We start from the raw sequence: 27172 nt of genomic DNA, 5'->3' as shown, positions 1-27172 counted from the left end.
TGACAGAGGGGACAGGGCTGGACAGCCCCCAGAGCTGCCCCCCAAGTGTGGGGGTCCCACCCCAGGGGATGAACCTGGGGCTGGAGGGACACTGGGGACAGACAGACAGACAGAGATGCTCCAGGTGGATGGAGCTGCTGGTGCCACCACAGGGTTGGGGACAGTGCCACCCACGGGCAGTGCCCCAAGGAGCCTGGAGCCCCCCTTTAGCACTGGGGGGGTCTTCAGGGTGACCCCAACCCCACATCTGCCCCCACCCCTCCATTCACTGCCTGACAAACCCACACAGGTAACCCAAACCTGCAAACAGTGCAAGGCTTTAATTCATCCCCCACAAATTTGGGGGGTGGGGGGGGGGAGGGTCTGGACCCCCCAGACCCCCAGGGGGGTGCAGAGAGCCCTGGGGGGGGGCTGTGGGTGCCCCCCATCCCAGCACAGCCCCCACACTGCTGCTGCTGCTGTTTTTAGAGCAGCACACGGAGCTCACACGGAGCTCACAGGTAGGGGAGGAGCTGCAGCTGCCCCCGCACCCCCACCCCCAAACCCCCCCCCCCCCGCACCCCCAAAATGGAGCAAAGTCTCTGCTTAAGGCAAATCCCGCGCTGGCTCCGCCCGGAGCTGCAGCTTGGGAAGGAAGGAGGGAAGGAAGGAGGGAAGGAGGGGGCTCAGCCAGAGCCAAGGGGGGTTTGGGGGTGTCACTGGGGTGGGGGGGGGTCACAAATTGTGCCTTGAGGCGCTGAGCCTGGCACAGGGCTCAGCTGGGACGTGGGCACCTCCTCTGTCCCCTCTTCCTCAGGGAACTGGGGAGCAGGGACAGCAAACTGGGGTGCCACTGACATGAATATGGGGATGTCACTGACACCAATGTGGGGGTGACAGTCACAGCGATCTGGGGGTGCCAGTGACACCAATGTGGGGGTACAAGTTACACCAATCTGGGGGTGCCAGTGACACCAATGTGGGGGTACCAGTCACACCAAGCTGGGGGTACCAGTCACACCAAGCTGGGGGTGCCACTGACACCAATCTGGGGATCTCAGTGACACCAACCTGCGGGTGCCACTCACAGCGATCTGGGGGTGCCAGCTGAGCCCCCAACCTGATTTTGGGGAGGGGGGGCCCTGCCCAGCCCCCAGGGCAGGGATTTGGCACAGAACAGTCGGGTCCAGCCCCCCTGAGCATTGGTGGGAGGAGAGGCTGAGCCCCCCTGGTTGGTATTGGGGGGACCCCTCCTCGCCTGGGGGGGTGCAGGGTCCTGTCCCCATGGCCAGAGAGGGCCAGAATGTCCCAGGGCCAGCAGAGAAGGTTCTGGAAGGTTCTCAGGGCTTGGAGCAGAGCTCGGCCACGCGCTGGCGCAGGTGGAAGGCGAACTCGAACATGGTGGCGGCCAGGCTCTGGTGGATCAGGTACCTGGGCAGGCGACCCTGGGGACACAGGACAGGGACACGAGGCCCTGAGGGACCATTTGGAGCTGGGGATTGTCCCCATCCCAACCTTTGGGGGCTGCAGGGACACAGAGCCATGGATGAGGGCTGGGGGTTGGTCCTATCCTGCTCCAGGGTGTTCCAGGATTTGGGCTGGGGGCTGCACCCAGCCTGATGTGGGGGGCTCCAGGGGAGGAGGTGAGGGCTGGGCTGAGGGATGTCCCCTGTGCCATCATCCCATCCTGTTCCAGGGATGCAGGAGCCATGAACGAGGGGTGGGACTGGGCTCTTCCCCAATTCCATCCCTTCCCAATCCATCCTGTCCCATCTCAGAGGGATCCAGGGATGCAGGAGCCATGAATGAGGGTTAGGACTGGGCTCTATCCCCGAATAAACCCCATCCCACCCCTCCCCAGAGGGATCCAGGGGTGCAGGAGCCATGAATGAGGGGTGGGACTGGGCTCTTCCCCAATTCCATCCCTTCCCAATCCATCCTGTCCCATCTCAGAGGGATCCAGGGATACAGGAGCCATGAATGAGGGCTGGGGCTGGGTTCTATCCCCCACTAAACCCCATCCCATCCCTTCCCACCCCATCTTTTCCCATCCCAGAAGGATCCAGGGGTGCAGGAGCCACAAATGAAGGTTGGTACTGGGATCTGCCCCCATCCCACCCCACCCTAGAGGGATCCAGGGATGCAGGAGCCACAAATTAGGGTTGGGATTGGGCTCTTCCCCAAGTCCATCCCTTCCCAATCCATCCTGTCCCATCTCAGAAGGATCCAGGGATGCAGGAGCCACAAATGAGGCTTGGGACTGAGCTCTGCCCCCATCTCATCCCATCCTGTCCCACCCCATCCCATTCCAGGGATGCAGGAGCCACGAATTAGGGTTGGGACTGCCTCTATCCCACCCTGCCCATCCCACCCCAGAGGGATCCAGGAGCCATGAATGAAGGCTGGGACTGGGATCTGCCCCCATCCCACCCCACCCTAGAGGGATCCAGGGATGCAGGAGCCACAAATGAGGGTTGGGGCTGCCCCTATCCCTTCCTACCCCATTCTGTCCCACCCCAGAGAGATCCAGGAGCCATGAATGAAGGTTGGGATTGGGCTCTGCCCCCATCCCATCACTTCCCACCCCATTTTGTCCCACTCCAGAAGGATCCAGGGATGCAGGAGCCATGAATGAGGGTTGGGGCTGCCCCTATCCCTTCCCACCCCATCCCACCCCATCCCATCCCATTCCAGGGATGCAGGAGCCATGAATGAGGGTTGGGGCTGCCCCTATCCCACCCCACCCCATCCCATCCCAGGGATGCAGGAGCCACGAATGAAGGCTGGGACTGGGATCTGCCCCCATCTCACCCCATCTTGTCCCATTCCAGAAGAATCTACGGCTGCAGAAGCCCCAAATGAGGGTTGGGGCTGCCCCTATCCCTTCCCACCCCATCCTGTCCCACCCCAGAGAGATCCAGGAGCCATGAATGAAGGTTGAGATTGGGATCTGCCCCCATCCCATCACTTCCCACCCCATTTTGTCCCACTCCAGAAGGATCCAGGGATGCAGGAGCCATGAATGAGGGTTGGGGCTGCCCCTATCCCTTCCCACCCCATCCCACCCCATCCCATCCCATTCCAGGGATGCAGGAGCCACAAATGAGGCTTGGGACTGTGCTCTGGCCCCATCCCACCCCTTCCCACCCCATCCTGTCCCACCCCAGGGCTGCAGAGGCACCGCTGGGCGGAGCTGCGGCTCCCGGGCAGCTCCGATCCCATCCCATCCGGGGGAGGAACTGCAACAACGAGCTCGGATTCCTCTAAAAAAGCCCGGCACGACTCACCCCCCTCCGCCTCGGCCTCGGCTCCGAGGTGGGAGATCCACGAAAAAAAAATAAAAAAAATAATCCTTGGCTCTGGAGGGAGCTGAGGCAGGGCTGGGAATGCTCCAGGGGCAGGGAGGGATGAGTGGAGAACGATCCCGAGGGTCAGGCAGGCACAGGACATGGGATTGGGGTGCTCCAGCACAGATCTTTTCCTGGAGGGGGAGTTTTCCCTCTGGAGAGGGGGTTTCCCTCTGGAGAGGGGGTTTTCCCTCTGGAGAGGGGGTTTTCCCTCTGGAGAGGGGGTTTCCCTCGGATCAGGGGCAGGAAAAGTTCGAGGCCGCTGTTCCAGGGTCCATTTCACACAAACACACACGTGTAGGATGCTCCCTGCCCCGAGGAGCAGGAAGGGATGAACCACGGGCTATAAATACTCGCCCAGGGCCGAAGGGAAGAGCCAGGAGCTGCCGAGGGGTCTGGCAGGGCTGGCAGAGCCCCTGGGGAAGGCGCTGGGAGCACTTGGGGGTTATTAATAGCTCGGCATTCCTTCCACGGCGGAGGCGGTGCCGGCACAAGCACAAGGACAAGGAAACTCTTTTCTTCCCCAGCCCCATCACGGGGGGGTTTGTTATCCATCCCCCTGCCCCAAAACCATGCTGGGCACCGGATCCAGGGGAGGAAAACATCCCTGGGGAGAGGAAAACATCCCCTGGGCACAACGGGGTGGGCACGATCTGCTCTTGGAGCTTCCCAAACCTTTTCCCGAAGCGTTTGGCTGCGCTCAGGGGGAGGGGAAGGGGCCGTGGGAGGGGAGGGGAGGGGAGAGGAGGGGGCAGCAGCGCTGCAGCACAGCCGAGGGATGGATGGATGGATGGATGGATGGATGGATGGATGGATGGATGGATGGATGGATGGATGAATGAATGGAGCCTTTGTGCTGCTGCGGCAGCGCTGTTACCACGCCAACCTTCGGTGGAGGAAGGAACGGGGCCAGCTCAGCTCCCGTTCCCGCCCCGTCCCGGTCCCTCCGTGACACCGGCAAGGACAGGCAGCTCCACAAATAGCTCCGGAGCTGGGGCAGCTCGTTTTCCCCACGGTGAGGGAGGATTTTGGGGGGTTGTGGTCGTGCCAGGGGGTTCTGGAGCAGGGAATTGCCCCCCCCCCCCCCGGCACAAAAGTTGACTCAAAGTGGATTTGGGCACTAAAGAGGATTAAAAACTCTTCTCACCCAGTGCTGCACTCAAAGGTGAAACCCCAAAGTGAGACCTGAAATAAGGAAGAGCTTCCCAAACTCTTCCCACTGAGGGAAAGGAGGGGGATTTTGAAGGAGTTTAACCCCTCACTTGCCAAACCTGAGTCTCTTGAGGGAAGGGCTTGCTAAGGGGGCACTTGTGTGGCTGCTGGGATGCTGGAGCAGGGGGTTGTGGTCCTGTCAGGGGGTTATGGAGCAGGGAATTGCCCCTCTGGAGCATCCCCAGCATTAAACTTGCCATGCTTCAAAGTGGGTTTGGTCACTGAGGAGGATTAAAAATTCCTCTGCCCCAGTCCTGCACTCAGAACTGAAACCCCTGAAATAAGGATGAGCTTCCCAAACTCCCACTGAGGGAAAGGAGGGGGATTTTGGAGCAGTTTAACCCCTCACTTGCCAAACCTGAGTCCCTTCAGGGGCCCCTTGTGCGGCTGCTGGGATGCTGGAGCAGAGCCTTGGGCTGTGCTGGGGATGGGGCTCAGCTGCCTCACCCAGGAACTGCCTTTTACCTTCAGATCTGTGTTGAGGATCCAGATGAAGGTGCAGACCTTGGCATTGCTGGGACATTTCAGCACGATGAATCCTCCAGGTCCATTCTCACCCCTGTGCAGGAAAAGCCAAGAGGGTCAGGCTGGAATTCTGCCTGGGATTCTCTGTGGATGCTCCACATGGAGCTGAGCCTGGCAGCAAAACCCAGAGCCCAGAGGGGCAGGAGCAGATGCTGGGAGCCTGGGAAGGTGTGTGCCTTGGCTCCAGGTGCACGAGCCAGCACGGCAGGGCAGCTTTCCCACAGGTGCCTTGGCAGTGCCCGTGCCAGGGCTGCTGGTGGAGCAGCAGCTCTGCCTCTGCACTGTGCCAGCTGCTCCTCATGGGAAGCTTTCTCTGGGAGCAAACAAGAGGTCCCAAGAAGCTCTGTGTGCTCAGGACAGGCTCAGCACTTGTCACTCCAGCCCCCAGATCCTTCCCAGCACCATCTGATCTGTCTCTGAGACAGGAGCTGTGCACACACAGCCCAAATACAGATTTCCCTTCCCTCTTCAGAACACTCTATTTTTGCTGTGTGCCTTCCTTAAAGGATTTTTCCAGGCCCTGAAGTCCCCAGTTCCTAAATAGACTCAGGCAGCTCCAACAGCTCTGAGATAAAATGTCAATTACTTTAACCAGATTATTGAGAAAACCGAAGTCAGAGTGTGCAGCAGCACAGCTGGGCCCTGGCAGGAACAAGGAGTCCTTGTCTGATGAGCCTGACCCTGCTGGGATCCATCACCAGCCTTTCCCTTTGGAGGGGGAGAGGCCAAAGCCCTGCTGAGATTTTGGGAGCTGCTCCATCCTCCTTTCATCCCTCAATGCCTCAAATTCAGTTTACGAGGAGCAAAAGGCATGTGAGAGGCTCGGAGCCACATCCAGCTGTTTACTGCCCCTCAGAAAATCCTGTTTGGGAATTAACTGTTACATAAACAGGATGTGGGACTGGGATAGAGTTTGTTACTGGTCAGCACCTCCACTCCCCTGAGCTGGGAAACGCCCCAGCAGCGCTGACAGCACAGAGAGTTTCTCAAACAAAGGGAGACGAACAAGGGAAGCGAGGTTCAAGCTCCACAAATAGCTCAGCTTCCTGCAAATCCTGCCAGCAAGGCAGCAGGGCTTGCAGTGAAGCTTGGAGCTCTGGAGAAATGCGTGATCCCAGCTGAAAAAGCAGCACCTGCCTCTCACCTGACATACTTGGAGAGCGGAGGCTTCAGGCTGTGCGTGGTCGACATCCCTGAGGACACGTACCTGTCCCTCCTCCTCTCGATCCGACGCACGTTCACGAAATCCCTGAGCAAAGAGAGGCCTTAAAAACACACCAGGGATGTGGAGGGGGAGGCAGATCCCTCTCTTTGGACTGCTGGGAGAGGCTGTGGCAGGGCTGTGTCAACACAGGGAGGCACAGCCAAGATATCTGGGAGCCCGACTGAGCGAGGTTTGGAGCTCGGAGAATCGTGCCAGGAGGAAATTTCAGGGGCTGTCCACCCTCGGGAGCGTTACCTGCACAGCCAACCAGCCCTACCACGGTGACCCAGCAGCTCAGAGCATTCCCAGAGGGGTCTCCTCGTGGTTTTGGGGGTGTTTAGGGGCAGTGTGGGATGAACTGACCTTGGGGACACCACCCCGCCAGCAGCTCCGGCCGCCACGTCGTACGAGACGATCGTGTTGTCCTCAACCCGCTGCAAGATCTGGAGAAGGGCAGGGGAAATAAATCAAAAGAAGGGAGATTTGCTGAGATTGAGTCTCCAAGCCTGCACACCAAGAGGACACAGCCCCTCACATAAATCAGCACCAGGATCAGATCTTTAGGGGCAGAAGGCGATGAGCGGTGTGTGTGTGGGTTCATCTCCTGAGTTCCGCTCCACAAGGCTCAGACCCCCTCAGCAGGTCTGGCTCAGCCCTGGCCCCGTCCCTGCTCACCTCTCTCAAAAGAAGGGAGATTTGCTCACATTGTGCCTCCCAGCCTGCACACCAAGAGGCCACAGCCCCTCACATAAATCAGCACCGATCTTTTGGGCCGGAGCGCGATGCGCGGTTTGTGCGCGGGTTCATCTCCCGAGTTTTTGGGGGGCACAGGTGTCACCTCCGGTTCCTCTCCATGAGGCTCAAAATCCCCCCAGCAGGTCTGGCTCAGCCCTGGCCCCTGTCCCTGCTCACCTCTCTCAAAAGAAGGGAGATTTGCTCACATTGTGCCTCCAAGCACCGATCTTTCGGGGCAGAGGGCAATGAGTGGTTTGTGCGCGGGTTCATCTCCTGAGTTTTTGGGGGGCACAGGTGTCACCTCCAGCTCCTTCCACAAGGCTCAGACCCCCCCCCCAGCAGGTCTGGCTCAGCCCTGGCCCCTGTCCCTGCCCACCTCTCGGGCTCTTGGCCGGGCCCAGGCGTGCAGCCGGCTGGAGCGCACGGATGAGCGGCGCAGATTTAACGCCTCGGTGCCTGGGATCCAGCCCGGCTCCAGCCCTGCCAGCAGCCTGTGCTGGAAGGGGAAGCTCCAGCTCTCAACGCTCCAAGGAGCTCCTGTGATTAAGCCATCTTTGTCCAGCACGCTCACCTGGCAAGCTGCCACTGTTCTGTTCCACAGGATCATCTTCTCGGGCTGCAGAATCACCTCCTGGTAAACCATTTCAGGGGAGCACTGCAGGAAAGCCTGAGGACACAGCCAGAGCAGTCAGTCAGCCCCTCTGCTCCCCTTGGGGGGGGTTAATTTTAAGGAAAACAGGGTAAAACACAAAGGACAAGTGGGAATACAGGTGAGGAGAGGGGTGAAGCCAGCCTGGCTCCCCTGCATGCAAAGCCATGGCTGTCACCTCTCTGTCCCAGTGCTGCCAGTGGAGCACACGTGAGGTCAGAGAGGACACACAGACCTCAGGATTTGGGAGCCACTGAGCTCTGCCTGTCTGTCTGCCCCTCTCCCACCCTCAGCAGCTCCCCATGCACCATTGCTTCAAGAAGTTCCATTTTTGACTGTTTTGTTTTTTTTTTTTCCCCCAAGCCATTCCAAGCTCCAGCATGCACAGCATCCATTCCATTCCCCCCCAATCCTCACGGGAGCAGGGGATCTTCAGAGGCAAACAGTTCATGCAGCAAAGTGGGACCATCCAGCTTTTGCTGGTGAGCACAGAGCTGCTCCACTGGCAGCTCCTGCCAGCGAGGCAACATATGCACTGGAACAAAGAAAAGCCACGGCAGCACCGATGCTTCATTAAAACGTGGTTCCCAGCCAAGGCACTCCAGCCTGGGAGAGGGCACAGAGCAAGGCACTTCTGAGCTGCTCTGCCCAGTGCCAGGCAGCAGCAGAGGCACACTCAGCCCTGGCCTTGCTGGCAATTAGTTCCAATTAGCTTCCTTGGTCAGATTAGTCCGAGATGCTGAGGTTGGAAGCGACTCTTGCAGTCACCTGCTCCTGATTCTACCAGTGCAGTCTGGGGACTTGGATATTTACTGGGGAGTTTGTCTGCTGGCCAAGGGGTTTTCCTGGAGAGATTCCCCAGTGCTGTTCATCTGTCTCAAGCACAGGGAGCGTGTTCTGCAGCCTGAGCTGTGCTGAAAGCTGAGCTGTGCCTCTTCCCCCGTGCCAAAGAGAGCAAGGAATGGGCCCGAGGATGTTCTTACCTTTAAAATAAAGGTCTTGCCGTGGAAAGGGATTTCAAAAGTGTAAACAACATCACCAAAGTCCTGTGCAAGAGATGAGAAAGTTGTGTTTTTACCAGTAAAAAGGGATTGTTTCTATTTAGGGTGAAGTTTGAGGCTCCTGTCACCCCCTGCTCCCCACACCAGCAGCGACCTCAGCACAGAAACCGCCCCGGGCACATTTCACTTGGCCGTGCCTAAATTTCCATCAACAAAACAATATCCAGAGAGGCAGCAGGGATGAGACAGAAAAAGAATCCACCCCGTGCCAGGCTGCAAACCCCACGTCAAGGTCACATTCTCTTTGTAGCAGCACTGGGGTGCAAAAGGGGTTTTGCTGCCAGAGCTGCTGGTGTTACCTATGGCTGAGAGGAGCCTCCCTGGAGGGGCTGGGCAGATGAAAACCTTTCATCGTTAGCCCTGTGTTAAACTCTGATTAGTCTATTTAAATCCATCCCCCTTTGGTAAAAGAAAACAATCTGCCCAGCTAGTTTGGCATCAGACAAAGGATCACTTGACAGGGGAATTTGAAACACCAGATGAGACAGCAGTTTGCAGGATTCACACCCCCCCAGTTGTCTCTGAACCTTGTGAAACAAGGTTGGGTTTGGGGGTCAAACCCTTCCTCTTTCTTTCACTCTTCAGGGAGAAAAAAGAGCTCTGTGCACCCCAGAAAAGTCTGGAGTAGGCAAAGCCACATCCCAAATTTACACTGCAGGTTCCAGGTGAGGGGAAGGGGGGACACCAGTGGCTTTGGAGTGCCCCACATGGGTCAAATCTCCAGTTTGGGCCCCCAGCAGGCTCAAAAGATTCCAGTTTGGGGCCCCAACAGGCTCAAAGGCACCTGGTCATGGAACAAGGGCAGGATTTGAGCTGTAGGACCAACATTCCCCTGCTCTGCATCCCAAAGGTGACCTGGCCACCCCTGCCCACCCTCTGGACAGAGGGAGGAGGGAAAGGCCCTCTCCAGTCAAACTGCAAGGCAATTAAAGGTCTAATTAAATAAGAGGGGGATTTTACATTTAACTGAACTGGAATAGATTCCTAATTCAATCAGGTAATTGTAACGCTTGTTAATTTTTCATGGCACAAGGAGGTTTCCAAAGCCTCGTTTGTCCTGGTTTTTGCTAAGCCATCCATGCCCTCTGCCAGCTGGGGAGGAAAAAAAAAACCACACTTGCATTGTTTTTCTCAAACTTCCAGTTCTCCTCCTGAGCGAGGATTTGGTCCACAACCTCCATGGCCTCTTTGCCTTGTCGGACATATTCCTTTTCCTGAGGAAAAAAAGAGGATTTTACCTTTAGATTTCATTAGCTGGGCGTGCAGGAAGCTTGAGGAGTGTGTGTGTGTGAGGCTGCTCCCCCTCTCCCAGGGCTGGCAGAGGGAAAGGGGATCAGAAATCTCTTAATTTGGGTCACAGAGGCCTCATTTTGGAGCTCCAAGTCACGCTCCCCGCCCTGGCTGGGATCCACACACCAGCTGCTCCCGATGGCTCCTGCCTTACAGGAAGGTTTCCAGCAGGAAAAGGGCTCTGGGATGTGCAGCTTCCTTCCTGGAGAGCCACAACAGGAGCAGGATCTCTTGGAAAAGGGCACAAAACCTGTGCCCAGCCAGGTTTTGGGGCAAGACCTCAAGCCAAGGGGACAGGTGAGGTGATGCCCATCCCAGAATGTGACCAAGGGATAAGGGAGGGAGGGAGAAGGGGAAGGGACAGACAGAACAGATCCCTGTGGGATGCTGCAGGGAGAACACACAGCCCTGGAGAAGGGGGATAAAGCTGGGGGGCTCAGATGACCCCTCCTGGGTGGTGGCACAGAGAGGGCTCAGCCAGAGTCCCCAGAGCTGAAGGGTTTGAATGGGGCAGCAGCAAAGCCTGACTGGGGAGCCCCAGATCAGCTGGAGCTGAGGGCAGGGCCAGGCCCTGTTTACCTGAGTTGTCAAGGCCTTCCTCCCCACACCTTCCTCATCAGACTCGTTGTCTGAACCTAAGGGGAAGCACCAATTAACTCAGAGTTAATGAACACCCCACAGGTACCACCTCCCTCCCTTTTGGTGATCCCTCATCCAGCAGGAAGGGCTCTCAGTGAGGATGACTCCCTGTCTCCCTGCTTGGCTCTGCAGAGGGCTGGGCTCATCCTGGGTGTCACCTACACTGGGACAACTGCTCCAGAGGGCTGAGCTCATCCTGGGTGTCAGCTACACCAGGAAAAGTGTTCCAGAGAGCTGGGCTCATCCCAAGTGTCAGCTACACCAGGAAAAGTGTTCCAGAGAGCTGGGCTCATGCCAAGTGTCAGCTACACTGGTTTTAGAGAGCTGAGCTTGTCCTGGATGTCAGGACAACTATTCTAGAGGGCTGAGCTCATCCCTGTGTCAGCTACACTGGGACATCTATTCCAGAGAACTGGGCTCATCCTGGGTGTCAGCTACACTGGGAAAAGTGTTCCAGAGAGCTGAGCTTGTCCTGGGTGTCAGCTACACCAAAACAAGTATTCCAGAGGGCTGAGCTCACCCCAGGTGTCAGCTACACTGGGACAACTGCTCTGGAGAGCTGGGCTCATCCTGGCTGTCAGCTACACCGGGAAAAATAAAAATGTTCCAGAGGGCTGAGCTCATCCTGGGTGTCATTTACACCAGGAAAAGTGTTCCAGAAGGCTGAGCTCATCCCAGGGGTCAGCTACACTGGGACAACTATTCCAGAGAACTGGGCTCATCCTGGGTATCAGCTACACTGGGACAACCATTCCAGAGGGCTGAGCTCATCCCAGGTGTCAGGCACAGCAGGACAATCCCACTGAGATGTCCCCCTGCCACGCCAGGAGCTCTCCAGTGCCACCAGCCCTGATCCCCACCCCAGGGCAGCATTTCCAAGCACACAGCTCAGAGCATTTAATCCAAGCCCACACAAAGCTCCAGCTCCCCAGGCTGGCAGGGATGAGGGCAGCACCAATAAGAAGGTGCCACGTGGAGAGCGTGGCAGTGCCACCCGTGCCCAGGGGCAGGCACAGAGAGGAGAGGGGATCCTGTTTTTCAGTGTCAGGCTCTGCCAAGGTTGGGGTAACGAGGCAGAGCTCTGGACAGAGATGATGGAGGTGAGGAATTCCATGGTGGGATGAGCTTGGGGAGTGAGGTGATGGCACAGGTGACCTTACCTGCAAAGGACTCGGGTGGGGAGTAGAACTGTCCCTCGGAGAGGGCTCTGGGGTACAGCAGAGGCCTCGAGGCTGCAGCCTGAGCTGCCAGGAACCCTGGGGATGGGAGCACAAGGATTGAACACCTGGCAGGCTGTGGGACCCCAGCCCTGCCAAAACACCCTCTTGTTTTTTCCCATGTCTTTTGCCACTGACAGCAGCCAGCCTCAGCTCCTGTTGCCTCAGCTTTTGTCTGAGATGTTTTATCTGCCCCGGAGATCAATGGGCTCTTCTGCCTGTCAAATAATCCAAAGGCGATTAAGCATCTAATTAAATAAGAGCTTCCCCTGGAAGCAATTTGGAACCTGAGCCTAATCCAATAGAGGCATTAAACACTTGATCATTTTTCAATTTAAAGCCTCCTTGCAAGACCCAAACATCCTCTGGTGCTTTCCAGTCAGAGCACTTCTGATTGAGCCCAGCCTGACAAATGTTGTCCCTCTCAAGTTTGGTGTCACTTCCCAGCCAGTGACTCCTGGGAGAGGGACAAAGCTCCCTAGAAGGACGCTGGAAGCCACAGGGTGATGTGTGAAGCATGAGGTCAGCCCCAATCTCTGCTCGGTGTGACCTCAGAGACCACAGAATTTCACACCCCATCATTCACCCCGTGCCACAGAATGTGTCTGGGACTCCAGCAGCCCCTCTGGAAAGGGCTCCAGCCAGATCCAAGCACAGATACCAGGGACAGGGAGTCCAACACTCTGCCTGGCATTTGCCTCCCTGTTTCCAAACACTTTTTCTCCAGCACGTCTGGCTGCAGGATTCAGCCATTGGGAAATCTGGCACATTTTTCTCCCCTCAATTAAAAGATGCTTTTTATAATCTGGTATTTTCTACCCCTGAAGGGACTTGTTGACCATAACAGATCTGAGTCAGGCACTTCTCATCCCAGCCAGCCTTTCCCAGAAATGTCAGATCAAGGTGCTGCCAGAACAGGCCTGGTTGAATTTGTCCAACTCTTACCAGAGAGGAGCAAAAATACTCACATCGTTCCTCTTCTGCTTCCTGAGTTAGGACTTTAAAATCCAGGAACCAGGTCTCCAGCCAAGCAATGACAAATGAGACAATGGGAAGTAAATACCCAAAGGCCCCTTTGGTCAGAAGCTGTGTGAAAAGAACAGAAAACCCCGGGGAATGACCCAAACAGAGAATAAAACATCACTGAGAAATCACAAAGCGACTTTCAGGGAAACCAACCTCGGAGAGGATGACCTTGACAATCAGGAAGGCACTGGACACCAGTGTGGTGACCTGAAAATGAAAGTGGACAGAGCTCAGATGCCTGAGAAGCCAAGGAGGGGAGGGAGAAACCCCCAGAGGAGAGGCTGGGCTGGCTCCTTACCGCGATGACCCACCAGTGGCGCAGGCGCAGCACGGCGTAGCCCAGGAGCAGCACCAGAAACCGAAACAGAGCCAAGAGCTGCAGCAACAAAACACCCAGCAACACCAGTCAGCACTGCCCCTGGCCCTCTGCCAGCTGCTGGCAGGGCAGGGACACAGGGACAGGTGCCAACCTCTGGGTCAAAGCTGCACCACTCACCGAGGTGGGCAAGGGGACAGCCCAGAGCCTCCCGGCCCCACTGAGCTCTGCAGGAGGCTGAGATACTCACAAAGATATCAAAGAATGAAGTCTTGAATTGGTAGTTGATGATTTCATCCTTCAGGTTCTCCTTGATGCCCACCTTGGTCTGAGGGAGACAGGGAAGCAGGAAGCTGATAAGAAACTGATGGGAGAAGCAGCTGAGCAGTGCTCGGGGTTATGGCCAGGTCAGGGGATAAAAATGGTCCCACAGGCCCAGGGTGGGCTCCTCTGGCAGCACAGCACCAGGGAGGATCCCATGGCACATTTCCTGCCTCGATTGAACCCTGGGATTCACACCCAGGAGCATGAGTGGGGCAGGGGGGACATTAAATACCTTTAGTTGGGGCAAGAGAGACATTAAACATCTTTAAGTGTTGCAGGAGGGGCACTGAACACCTTTAGGAGGGACATTGAACACCTTTAGATGGGACAGGAGGGACACTGAACACCTTTAAGTGGGACAGGAGGGACACTGAACACCTTTAGATGGGACATTGAACACCTTTAGGTGGGACAGGAGGGACATTGAACACCTTTAGATGGGACATTGAACACCTTTATGTGGGACAGGAGGGACACTGAACACCTTTAGGTGGGACAGGAGGGACATTGAACACCTTTATGTGGGACAGGAGGGACATTGAACACCTTTAGGTGGGACAGGAGGGACATTGAACACCTTTAGATGGGACACTGAACACCTTGAGGTGGGACAGGAGGGACATTAAACACCTTTATGTGGGACAGGAGGGACACTGAACACCTTTAGGTGGGACAGGAGGGACATTGAACACCTTTAGATGGGACATTAAACACCTTTATGTGGGACAGGAGGGACATTGAACACCTTTAGGTGGGACAGGAGGGACATTGAACACCTTTAGGTGGGACAGGAGGGACATTGAACACCTTTAGAGAGGCAGGAGGGCCATTGAACACCTTTAGGTGGGACAGAAGGGACATTGAACACCTTTAGGAGGGACAGGAGGGACATTGAACACCTTTAGATGGGACAGGAGGGACATTAAACACCTTTAGGTGGGACAGAAGGGACATTGAACACCTTTAGGAGGGACATTGAACACCTTTAGGTGGGACACGAGGGACATTAAACCCCTTTAAGTGAGGATTTCCAACACCCAAATCCTTGGCTCAGCACAGCCAGAGCCACCAGTCCCTGCCCACCTCATCCAGATTCCAGAGGAATGGGAGAAAAAAAAATGGAAAACCACAGGAAAAATGTTCCTCAGGAACCTTCACCAACACACTGAACACCTTCCTGTGAGGGCTGCCAGGGTCTGTGAGGAGCTGGGGGGATTTAAAAAGCAAAGCACTGAGGGGTCCCTTCACCCTCCAGCTGCCTTCCCACAGCTCACAGCAGTGCTCCAGGAAATCTGAGGGAAGAAAGGAAGCAGCAGGATCAAACATGCTGGAAAAGGGGAAGAGAGAGGAGAGGAGGATGCACAGCCCAGGCTGCAAGAGGCAAAACCACCCTGGGATTGCCAGGAGTGTGGAAAAAACTCATCCTGAGATAATGCAGGGTCTGACAGCCCTGCTCCTGTGGCCACCATAAATCCTGGGAGGCTGGAATGGCTGTCTGGGAGGAAGTGCAGGGCTCAGGTAACTGGAACAAATGCTTCACCTTTAGGCTATGGCCTTGGATGGAGCCCAGCTGGCTGGGAGCTGGCAGAGGCAGCAGCTGCTGGAGCTGGGGCCAGTCCTTGGCAAGCCAGGCTGGCCTGGCACTCCAAGGGCAGCACTGGGAAAGGATCCCTGTGGGTCAGGGCTTCAAATCCAGGGGGAGAGAGGTAAAAACAGGGGGGAGAAGCTGGGCTGTGGCCATGAGACTCAGGCCAGCTTGGCTGAGTGGCCACCAAAATCCTCCTTTCCCCTTCTGGGGCTCCATGGGATGCTGCAGGGAGGAAGGGAGAGCTTTGGGTGAGGATTTTTGGGAAGTGTTTTGGCTGAGTGGCCACCAAAATCCTCTTCCCCCCTGTGTGGCTCCATGGGAAGCTGCAGGAAGGAAGGGAGAGCTTTGGGTGAGGATTTTTGGGGGTGTTTTGGCTGAGTGACCACCAAAATCCTCTTCCCCTCTCTGTGGCTCCATGGGAAGCTGCAGGAAGGAAGGGAAAGATTGAGATTGGTGGTCAATGAGTGACCACCAAAATCCTCTTTCCCTCTCTGTGGCTCCATGGAATGCTGCAGGGAGGAAGGGAGAGCTTTGGGTGAGGATTTCTGGGGGTGTTTCTGGTGGATGAGCTGTGAGGAATAAACTGGTGGTGCCAATCCCTTCAGCACTGGGATTGGGAAGGAATCCCTCCCAGTCTGGGATGGGGTTTAACATAAAATAAAGGGACAAAAAGAGGGGCCTAAAGCTGGGCTGTGGCCACAGGACTTGGGGCAGCTTGGCTGAGTGGCCACCAAAATCCTCCTTTCCCCTTCTGGGGCTCCATGGGATGCCGCAAGGAGGAAGGGAGAGCTTTGGGTGAGGATTTTTGGGAAGTGTTTTGGCTGAGTGACCACCAAAATCCTCCTTTCCCCTTCTATGGCTCCATGGGATGCTGCAGGGAGGAAGGGAGAGCTTTGGGTGATGATTTTTGGGGGTGTTTCTGTTATTTCTGGTGGATTGGCTGTGAGGAACAGTTGGTGGTGCCAATCCCTGGCAGAGGGGTGTCCTGGCACTCCAAGGGCAGCACTGGGATTGGGAAGGGATCCCTCCAAGTCTGGGATATATAAATATAAAACAAAGGGGCAAAATATTAATATAATATAACATAATATAATATAATATAATATAATATAATATAATATAATATAATATAATATAATATATACCTATATATATAATATATATCTAATATATACCTATATATACACCTAATATATACCTAATATAATATATATCTAATATATAATATCTATAAATATAATACCTATAAATATAATATATACACCTATAAATATAACTAATAACATAAATATATAAATATAAATAGAAAATAGAAATTATAAAATAGAAATTATAAATATATTTCTAAATATAAATATAGAACAAAGGGGCAAAAAGAGGGGGGTGAAGCTGGGCTGTGCTTTGCTGAGTGACCACCAAGAGCCTCATCCCCAGCCCCTGAATCCACAGGATGCTGCAGGAAGGATGAGACACTTTGAGGGGTGTTTTCAGCTCAAACACAGGCAGATGAAGCACCTGAGGCATCTCCCTGGCTCTCAGAGCACCCAGCCTGCACAATTAGTTTGCTTTTAACGAGGGGCAAATTGCTGGGCTTATCTCCCAGCGAAAGGAAACGGTAGGATATAATAAAAAGGAACAAAAAAAAAAAAAAAAAAAAAAAAAAAAAAAAAAAAAAAAAAAAAAAAAAAAAGAAAAAAAAAAAGGGCATTAGTCATGATATCAAACCGTTGCTCTTCATAACCAGGCAAATCAGCTGCTCTAATGGATTTAAATATGCAGCACTTCAGCTCAGGGGCCCAAATATCAGCACTTAGTCACTCATTAATGGCTACCTGCAGCACCCACGCTCAGCATCACCCTGGGGACCGAGCCAGGATTATCTCCTGGGGGCTGCAATCTGGAACTGCAGCAGCTGCCCTGAGGGGGACAGCACTGGGACAAGGGCAGGGGGCTGGGGTCCAAAGGGGGCGGGCAGGACACCATCGGCACGGCTGGAATGCTGGCTGGGAAATGGTTTTTCCTAAAAGGAGTGGGGAGCAGGGGGGGCTCTGAGCAGGGTCCGGGCAGTGTGTTAAGTGCAGACAGCCAGAGATAAGGAGGGCAGAGAGATAAGAGCTGCGGAGGGAGCAGCAGCAGGATGCAGTGCTGATAAAATGCAGCCCTAGAGCTCAGGGGGTTCTTTCTATCTGTTCATCTCTGCTCTGGGTGTTCCAGGGGAGGACATGGAGTACCTGAAACCAGCCAGGGCCGGTTCAGGGAGAAATCAAAACAAAATATAGCCCAGGGAGGGATTTGGACTTGGTAGGACTGAGGTAAATAAACTGGATTTGCCCTGTTATTGCAACACAGAGCAAACACAGGAGCTTGTGAGCTGCTCTGGAGAGAAGCAAACCACTCACAGCCCCCTCAACAGTCCCTTGGGAGGTGGAGCAGCACCTCCAGCTTCCCAAAGCTGAGATTAGCAGCAGAATTTTGGGATCAAAGCCCCTGGAGGATCCTCCCCTGCTCCTCTGATGCTCTGACAACACTGCAGCAGCGAACCCAGGGGAGCAGGAGGGGAATTTGGTGATTCCAGAGGCCCTGGATCCTGTTACAGCCCAACAAAGGGAGGTGTTAACAACCCTGGGCAGCCCCGGGGCAGGAAACGAGCTGGACTTTAGTTGATATTAAAGAACAGCGGCTCCTTGGCCAGCGCTGGGAACAGCAAACAAAAATCTGTCCCAGGAGTGCTGGAACAGAGCAATTAAGGCAGGGAACCGAGTTTAAAAAGGGCAAAGATTCCCGGCTTTGCTTCCTCCGACTCACATTGAGCTCGATGATCCACAGCAGGGAGATGAAGAGCAGGTCGAAGGTGACAAAGAGGCAGAAGGTTCTCCTCACATCCGAGATGGCTTTTCTCTTCTCCGGGGAGAGGAAATAAGGGGAAAACCCCTGGCTCTGCGAGAGGGAGGAGCTGATGGAGGCGATGGCAGGGAGGCTTCGTTCCAGGTCGTGCTGCAGCTCCGGGGGCTTGCTCATCCTCCGGGGACATGGGCCACCAGGGCAGCGTCACCTGCAGGACACACCGAGGGCTTGTCACAGCCTGCTCCTGTCCTGATAATCCCAGAAAATCAAAGAAATCATCCCTGGGAGGGTGAGCAGAGCAGCTGTGGCTGTCCTTAGATCCATGGAAGTGCCCAAGGCCAGGCTGGATGGAGCTTGGAGCAACCTGGGATAGTGGAAGGTGTGCCCCTGCCATGGTAGGGGTGGGAATGGATGAGATTTAATATTAATTTATATTAAAGAATATGTGTTTCCATGCTTTAATACCATGGCAATAGGAAAAGGGGCTCCAAAGCCCATGGAGATGCCAAGGCAGCATGGAAAGGAGCTGCAAACCCCATGAAAATGGTGTGGAAGAAGAAAAAGGGGCCTCAAACCCCATGGAGACACTCTGTACACAAGAAAGGAGCTGCAAACGCCATGAAAATGTTGTGGAAGAAGAAAAAGGGGCCTCAAACCCCATGGAGACGCTGTGCACACAGGAAAAAGGGTCTGAGGATGTGCTGGGAGCACTCCCTGAAATCATGGAGCCATCCCCACCCTTCCCTCTGCAGGGAAGGCAAAGCCTCGGGAGTTGGGCATCCCACTGGAACAGATCCCAGCCTGCACAGCCAGGAAAGAACCCTGGAGCTGATGGGCCTGGCAGAGCAGCAGGGAAGGAGCTGCTCTGTGTCCCAGGGGCAGGGAAGGAGCTACTCTGTGTCCCAGGGGCAGAGAAGGAGCTGCTCCATGTCCCAGGGGGAAGAGGGCAGCAGGGAAGAAGGGAAGGAGCTGCTCCATGTGCCAGGGCCAGAGAGGCTGCAGGGAAGGAGCTGCTCTGTGTCCCAGGGGCAGAGAAGGAGCTGCTCCATGTTCCAGGGGCAGAAGGGCAGCAGGGAAGGAGCTGCTCTGTGCTCCAGGGGGAGAGAGGCTGCAGAGAAGGAGGGAAGGAGCTGCTCCATCCTCCAGGGGCAGGGAAGGAACTGCTCAGTGTCCAGGGGCAGAAGGGCAGCAAAGAAGGAGCTGCTCCATCTCCCAATAGCAGGGAAGGAGCTGCTCCATCTCTCAGGAGCAGGGAAGGAGCTTCTCTGTGTCCCAAGGGCAGGGAAGGAGCTGCTCCATCTCCAAGGGACAGAAAAGGAGCTGCCTCCTGTCCCAGTGTTAGGGAAGGAGCTGCTCCATGTTCCAGGGGCAGGGAGGCTGCAGGGAAGGAGCTGCTCTGTGTTCCAGGAGCAGGAGGGCAGCAAAGAAGGAGCTGCTCAATCTCCCAGGAGCAGGGAAGGAGCTGCTCCCTCTTCCAGGGGCAGGGAAGGATCTGCTCCATGTTCCAGGGGCAGGGAAGGATCTGCTCCATGTTCCAGGGGCAGGGAAGGATCTGCTCCATGTTCCAGGGGCAGGGAAGGAGCTGCTCCCTCTTCCAGGGACAGGGAAGGATCTGCTCCCTCTTCCAGGGACAGGGAAGGATCTGCTCCATGTTCCAGGGACAGGGAAAGATCTTCTCCATGTTCCAGGGGCAGGGAAGGATCTTCTCCATGTTCCAGGGGCAGGGAAGGAGCTGCTGTGTCCCAGGAGGAGGAAAGGAAAACTGCTCCATCCCCCATGAGCAGGGAAGGAGCTGCTCCGTATTCCAAGGCAGAAAGGCAGCAGGGAAAGGAGGGAAGGAGCTGCTCCATGTTCCAGGGACAGGGAAGGATCTGCTCCATGTTCCAGGGACAGGGAAGGATCTGCTCCATGTTCCAGGGGCAGGGAAGGAGCTGCTCCATGTTCCAGGGGCAGGGAAAGAGCTGCCCTGTGCTCCAGGGCAGGAAGGCAGCAGGGAAGGAACTGCTCCGTGTTCCAGTGTTAGGGAAGGAGCTGCTCCATCTCCCAGGGGCAGGGAAGGATCTACTCAGTGTCTCAGGGGCAGGAGGGCAGCAGGGAAGGAGCTGCTCTGTGTCCTCGTGTTGGGGAAGAGCTGTCCCGTGTCCAGCCCCGCCTGGCAGTGCCGGGCACACGATCCCAGCACGAGTCAGGTGTTGGAAGGCCGGGGCTGTTTTCCTGCAGCCCTGCCAACCATTGTGCTGGGATTTTTCCTCTCCGTCAGCGCAGCACAAGGAGGCCCCTGTGGGAATGGAGGGTGACAGGCTGGGGACACAAACACAGAACAGGTCGGGCCAGGGATCTGTCACCTCCGAGTCACCCATGGCCAAACTCCTTCCCTGCTCAAGGATGTTGCCAAAAAAATCCCCCTGGACTGCTCTTGGCAGTTCTGTGCCTGCTGGGAAGAACCAGGGAGGTTTGAAAGCAGTGAGGTTTGAAAGCAGTGAGGTTTGAAAGCAGTGAGGTTTAAACCAGCGAGGTTTAAACCAGTGAGGTTTGAAAGCAGTGAGGTTTGAAAGCAGTGAGGTTTGAAAGCAGTGAGGTTTGAAAGCAGTGAGGTTTGAACCAGTGAGATTTGAAAGCAGTGAGGTTTGAAAGCAGTGAGGTTTGAAAGCAGTGAGGTTTAAACCAGTGAGGTTTAAACCAGTGAGGTTTAAACCAGTGAGGTTTGAAAGCAGTGAGGTTTGAAAGCAGTGAGGTTTAAACCAGTGAGATTTGAAAGCAGTGAGATTTGAAAGCAGTGAGCTTTAAAATCCCACTGGTGACACCCAGCAGAGTCCATGGAAAAAGGAAAAAGGCCACAAGGGTCTGCCCAGATCTGTGGGGAGTGGAAATCCCAAGGGATGCGCAGCCAGCCAGGAGCACCCGCAGGAGCTGAGCACAGCCCAGTTTGGGCCAGTTTGGGCCAGTTTGGATCCCTGAGCCAGCGGTTTTTGCGTTGTGCTGGGGCTGGGAAGGGAACAAAGCTGGACTCCTGTCAAATCCCTGTTGTTCCCTCTCCGAGGAGCTGGGGAAGGAGTGGAATCCTTGTCACTTCGGATCAGGCGCTCCCTGCGCCGGGCCTGGCTGGAAGTGACAAAAGTTGGGGACATCTGTGAGGGATAAATAATGGATCCCCCCTGGCCGGGGCCGCCGCCGCCTCCTCCTCCCCTCCTACAGCACTTTGCACTTAGGCAGCCCCGCCCCGACTTTCAGAGCGCTTTAAAATCACCCGGAGAGGCCCCAGGGATGCCAGGAGGGGTCACAATGAGGTGGTGGGACACGGCAGGACATGGGGACACCACACCAGAGCACGCTGGTGCAGCTCATCACCAACCCCAGCCTTGCCAAGGGGGTTTGGGCTGTTTGGGACGCTCCCAAACCATCCAATTCCTGAGGGAAAAAAATCTGAATTATGGGGGAAAACAGGAATATGTGAATCCCAAACAACCCCCCCCCTTGAGTGGAGCTGCTCCCTGTGGCAGCTGAGAGCTCAGAGCAGGGGCTGGGTGTGAGGGAACGTGCCTGTTCCTGGGTGACACATGAATTATTGAGCTCTGCTCCATTATGCATTCCAGCATCCTCCACATGCCAGGCTCTGCTCCCCAGGAACGAGAGGGAAAAGCCCCAAGCTGTGCCAGGAGAGGGGCAGGGTGGGCACCGGGGGGGTTCATCCACTGAAAGGACAATCAGGGGCTCTGCAGGTGCTGTCAGAAATGGTGCGGAGGTGGCGCTTGGGGACAGGGGTGACACGGCTGTGTGTGACAGGCCTTAACCCATGGCAGGCTTGGGGATGCTGGAGGGCTTTTCCAGCCTGAATGATCCCAGGAGTGCATCCCAGGGAGGGGCAAACACTGCTGGGGGGCACCATGGGTGACAGATCACAGCCCTGGGGACACTGTGTGGGACAGATCACAGCCCTGGGGACACCCCGAGTGACAGATCACAGCCTGGGGGACACTGTGTGGGACAGATCACAGCCTGGGGGACACCCCGAGTGACAGATCACAGCCCTGGGGACACCCTGAGTGACAGATCACAGCCCTGGGGACACTGTGTGGGACAGATCACAGCCCTGGGGACACCCCGAGTGCCAAATCACAGCCCTGGGGACACCCCGAGTGACAGATCACAGCCCTGGGGACATTGTGTGGGACAGATCACAGCCCAAGGGACACCCCAAGTGACAGATCACAGCCCTGGGGACACCCCGAGTGACAGATCACAGCCCAGGGGACATTCTGTGAGGCAGATACATCCTGGAGGGACACCCCGAGTGCCAAATCACAGCCTGGGGGACACCCCAAGTCACAGATCACAGCCTGGGGGACATTTTGGGTGACAGATCACAGCCTGGGGGACACTCCAAGTGACAAATCACAGCCCACAGGGACACCCTGGGTGACAGATCACACCCACGGGGACACCCCAGGTGACAGACCAGTGCCACCACCCCAAAACCTCATCAGCCCAGGGCCACCACATCTCAGTGCCAGCACCCTAAACCACCATCAATCCAGTGCCAGCACCCCAAAACCCTGCCAGCCCAGTGCATCACCTCAAAACCCCATCAGTCCAGTTCCACCACCCTAAACCACCATTAACCCAGTGCCAGCACCCCAAAACCCCATCAGCTCAGTGCCACCACCCTAAACCATCACCAATCCAGTGCCAGCACCCCAAAACCACATCCATCATGAGCCCAGTGCCACCACGGCTCAGTGCCACCACCCTAAACCACCATTAATCCAGTGCCAGCACCCCAAAACCCTGTCAGCCAGTGCCAGCCTCCCAAAACCCTGTCAGCCAGTGCCAGCACCCCAAAACCACATCCATCATGAGCCCAGTGCCACCACAGCCCAGTGCCACCACCCTAAACAACAATTAATCCAGTGCCAGCACCCCAAAACCCTGTCAGCCAGTGCCAGCACCCCAAAATCACATCCATCATCATCCCAGTGCCACCACAGCCCAGTGCCACCACCCTAAACCCAGTGCCAGCACCCCAAAACCCCGTTAGCCCACTTCCAACAGGACAATGGCCACCAAAACACCCCCAGTGGCAGTGCCAAGGAACGCCCCAGCCCTGTCACCCCAATCCCTGTGTCACCCCTCCCTGAGCCCCTCGTTAGCCCCGTGCCTCGTTAATGACCCCGCTCCCCCTGAGGAGCTTTTCCCACCCCGTGACTCCACTTCTCCTTCCTCGCTTCCCCCTGGGCTCATGTGACAGCTCCTGCTGTCCCCTCTGCTGGGGACACCCCCAGGGGGACCCCAAAACCCCCGAGCTGGAGGAGCAGAGGGATGGGGACCCCCCCCGGGGTGTCTGAGCCCCTCGAAAACACCAAAAAAAAAAAATGGCAATTTTAACCCAGATACTGAAACTGCTCAGCCAAAAATTAAACTGGGAAGGATCCAGCGGGGAAAAGCACTGGGGAAGGGTTGGTTCAGGACAAAGTGGGGACATGGGGACCCCTGGGGGGACAGTAAGACCTTGGGGGGACACTGAGAGCCCCAGGAACCTGCTCCCCCCAGAAGGACACCAAGAGAGCCCCAACAGGACACTGAGACCCTCCAACAGGACACCGAGACCCTGGGGGGACACCAAGACCTCCAGGAGGACACTGAGACCCCAAGGGGGACACTGAGACCCTCAGGAACCTGTTCCCTCCAGGAGGACACCAAGAGACCCTCGGGAGGACACTGAGACCCCCAGGGGGACACCAAGACCTCCAGGAGGACACTGAGACTCCCAGGGGGACACTGAGAGACCCCCGGGAGGACACTGAGACCTCCAAGAGGACACTGAGACCTCTGGGGGGACCCTGAGACCCTGGGGGGACACTGAGACCCCCATGGGGACACTGAGAGACCCCTGGGAGGACACTGAGACCCTCAGGAACCTGTTCCCCCCAGGAGGACACCAAGAGACCCTCGGGAGGACACTGAGACCCCAGGGGGGACACTGAGACCTCCAAGAGGACACTGAGACCTTCAGGAACCTGTTCCCCCCAGGAGGACACCAAGAGACCCCCGGGAGGACACTGAGACCCCAGGGGGACACTGAGAGACCCCTGGGAGGACACTGAGACCTCCAAGAGGACACTGAGACCCCTGGGAGGACACTGAGACCTCTGGGGGGGACCCTGAGACCCCTGGGAGGACACTGAGACCTTCAGGAACCTGTTCCCCCCAGGAAGACACCAAGAGACCCCCAGGGGGACATTGAGACCTCCAAGAGGACACCAAGACCCTGGGGGGACACCAAGACCTCTAGGAGGACACTGAGACCCCCCCAGGAACCTGTTCCCCCCAGGAGGACACCAAGAGAGCCCCAGGAGGACACTGAGACCTCTGGGGGGACACTGAGACCCCCAGGGGGACACCAAGAGACCCCTGGGAGGACACCAGGACCCCCAAGAGGACACTGAGACCCTGGGGATACACCAAGACCTCCAGGAGGACACTGAGACCCCCCCCAGGAACCTGTTCCCCCCAGGAGGACACCAAGAGACCCCCAGGGGGACATTGAGACCTCTGGGGGGACCCTGAGACCCTGGGGGGACACTGAGACCTCCAGGAGGACACTGAGACCCCCCCAGGAACCTGTTCCCTCCAGGAGGACACCAAGAGAGACCCAGGATGACACTGAGACCTCTGGGGGGACACCAAGAGACCCTCGGGGGACCCTGAGACCTCCAGGAGGACACTGAGACCCCCCAGGAATCTGTTCCCTCCAGGAGGACACCAAGAGACCCTCGGGAGGACACTGAGAACCCCATGGGGACACTGAGACCTCCAAGAGGACTCTGAGACCCCTGGGAGGACACTGAGACCCTCAGGAACCTGTTCCCCCCCAGGGGGACACTGAGAGACCCCCGGGAGGACACTGAGACCCTGGGGGGACACCAAGACCTCCAGGAGGACACTGAGACCCTCCAACAGGACACTGAGACCCCCAGGAACCTGTTCCCCCCAGAAGGACACCAAGACACCCCAGAAGGACACTGAGACCCCCAGAAGGACACCGAGACCCCCAGGAGGACACTGAGACCCCCTCAGGAATCTGTTCCCCCCCGGCACTGCAGGGAACCTCAGGAAAAGCAGCTTTGCCCCAGAGCCAGCTGTGGGATCCCCTGTTTCCCCTAAAAGCTCTGGGGTGACATTTGGGGCTCCCCTCACAACGCCCCAAAGGCAGCAGGAGGCACAGCCCAGCTCAGCCCAACATTTGGGGGTTTCAGGGCTGGGAGCCCCAAATTCTGGGGGTTGGGAGAGCGTTCACAACGGGATTGGGGTTGGGATTTGGGGTTGGGATTTGGGTCAGGATTTCAGTTGGGATTTGGGCTGGATTTGGGATCGGTCTGGGGGTGGATTTGGGTCAGGATTTTGGTCGGGATGTGGGGCTGGATTTGGGTCGGATGTGGGGCTGGATTTGGGTTGGATTTGGGTTGGGATTTGGGCTGGATTTGGGCTGGATTTGGGGCTGGATGTGGGTTGGATTTGGGGCTGAATGTGGGGCTGGATTTGGGACTGGCTGTGTTGGGATGTGGGGCTGGATTTGGGCTGGATTTGGGTTGGAATTTTGTTTGGGATGTGGGGCTGGATTTGGGTTGGATTTGGGTTGGATGTGGGTCCGGATTTGGGGATGGATTTGGGGCTGGATTTGGGTTGGAATTTTGTTTGGGATGTATGGCTGGATTTGGGTTGGGATTGGGGCTGGATTTGGGTTGGAATTTTGTTTGGGATGTATGGCTGGAGTTGGGTTGGATTTGGGTTGGGATTTGGGTTGGATTTGGGTTGGATGTGGGTCCGGATTTGGGCTGGATTTGGGGCTGGATTTGGGTTGGAATTTTGTTTGGGAGGTATGGCTGGATTTGGGTTGGATTTGAGTCGGGATGCGGGTCAGGATTTCGGTCAGGATGTGGGTCCGGATTTGGGCTGGATTTTGGGTCGGGATGTGGGGCTGGGAATCCAAACCGTCCCGGGGTGGTCCCGGCGCTTCCTGCACCTGCCCGGAGCCGCGGGAAGAGCCCGAGACCCCCGCACCGACCCAGCCCCGGGACCCCGGCACCGACCCATCCCGGGACCCCGGCACCGACCCAGCCCCGGGACCCCGGCACCGACCCAGCCCCGGGATCCCGCACCGACCCATCCCGGGACCCCGCACCGACCCAGCCCCGGGACCCCGCACCGACCCAGCCCCGTGGAGCGCCGGATAACGGGACCGGTGCCGGGACCCCAGCGAAGCCCCGCGGCTGCCCGAGGCCTCCCCAAGCCGTGGGGCCCGGTGCCGGTAACCGGGCGTGAGGCCGGGACTCGCCGTGCCAGCCCCGTCCCGTCCCGCTCCCACCGGCGGCTCCGCTACCGGGAGCGGCACCGAGGCTGCGCCAGCGGAGCCCGGCACCGACAGCGCCAGGAATGGAGCGGAGCCCGCCCCGAATTGTCCCCGTGTCCCCCCCCCCCGTGTCCCTCCCTTGGTACCTCCCGGTGCCGGTGCCGGGTCCGGGTCCCGCCGGCCGCCGCTTCCGGGCCCGCCGCCACCTCTGACCCCGGAAGGGAAACTCCAGAGTGAGGCGGTGCCGGCAGCGACCATTGCCCGCCGCGGGGGGGGGGGGGCCGGGAGAGACCATTCACGGCGGGAGGGGGGGTCAGTGGGGCTGGGAGAGACCATTCCAAAGGGGGGAATCAGTGGGGTGAGGGCAAAACCATCCCTGTGTGGACGGGGGTGTGTCTATGGGGCGACCAAGGGAGAGACCATTCCCTTCCTTGGGGGTGTGCAGTGGGTCTGGGAAAGACCATTGTCCCCCCATGGGGGTGTGCAGTGGGTCTGGGAAAGACCATTGTCCCCCCATGGGGGTGTGCAGTGGGTCTGGGAGAGACCATTGTCCCCCCATGGGGGTGTGCAGTGGGTCTGGGAAAGACCATTTCCTTCCTTGGGGGTGTGCAGTGGAGTCTGGGAGAGACCATTCCCCAGTGGAGCGGTGTCCGTGGGGCTGGGAGAGACCATTGCGTGGTAGTGGAGGGGGAATCCATAGGGCTGGGAGACACCATTCCCCACATGGGGGGGATCAGTGGGACTCGGGGCGGACCATTCCCTGTGGGACAGGGGGGTATCCATGGGGCTCGAAGACACCATTCCCCACATGGGGGGGGGATCAGTGGGGCTCAGGACAAACCATTCCCTATGGAACAGAGGGGTGTTCA

General features: G+C 56.9%; 2 protein-coding genes across 2 annotated transcripts in view; one reads left to right on the top strand and one right to left on the bottom strand.

Annotated features, from left to right (window-relative positions):
• Positions 1-16771, top strand: part of MIEN1 (migration and invasion enhancer 1) — a 53527-nt gene extending 36756 nt beyond the window's left edge. Inside the window, exon 5 of the transcript XR_009420056.1 lies at positions 16732-16771. The gene's annotated coding sequence lies outside the window, so the exon portion shown is untranslated. The remainder of the gene's footprint in view (positions 1-16731) is intronic.
• On the bottom strand, positions 509-26509 carry STARD3 (StAR related lipid transfer domain containing 3). Its single transcript, XM_059489446.1, has 15 exons — positions 26450-26509; positions 17918-18164; positions 13451-13528; positions 13183-13260; positions 13038-13091; positions 12827-12944; positions 11802-11897; positions 10582-10637; positions 9834-9926; positions 8635-8697; positions 7574-7669; positions 6631-6710; positions 6208-6312; positions 5004-5097; positions 509-1424 (listed from the first exon to the last, which is right to left on the bottom strand). The coding sequence occupies exons 2-15, from the start codon at positions 18128-18130 to the stop codon at positions 1320-1322; spliced, it is 1329 nt and encodes a 442-aa protein (XP_059345429.1). The 5' UTR covers positions 18131-18164; positions 26450-26509; the 3' UTR covers positions 509-1319.
• Between the last annotated feature and the right edge of the window lie 663 nt (positions 26510-27172).

This window comes from Ammospiza nelsoni, chromosome 26 (assembly GCF_027579445.1).
Source record: "Ammospiza nelsoni isolate bAmmNel1 chromosome 26, bAmmNel1.pri, whole genome shotgun sequence".
In the NCBI taxonomy this organism is placed as follows: domain Eukaryota; kingdom Metazoa; phylum Chordata; class Aves; order Passeriformes; family Passerellidae; genus Ammospiza; species Ammospiza nelsoni.
Note: the sequence above shows the minus strand (reverse complement) of the source record. Positions and strands in the feature narration are given on the sequence as shown.

Excerpts from the sequence above, each read along its gene's own strand:
- STARD3 (XM_059489446.1), bottom strand. The coding sequence starts at position 18,130 with ATGAGCAAGCCCCCGGAGCTGCAGCACGACCTGGAACGAAGCCTCCCT. Across the intron at positions 13,092-13,182 it reads GCCACTGGTGGGTCATCGCG|GTCACCACACTGGTGTCCAG; the intron begins GTAAGGAGCCAG and ends TTTCATTTTCAG. Across the intron at positions 1,425-5,003 it reads TCCTCAACACAGATCTGAAG|GGTCGCCTGCCCAGGTACCT; the intron begins GTAAAAGGCAGT and ends CTGTGTCCCCAG.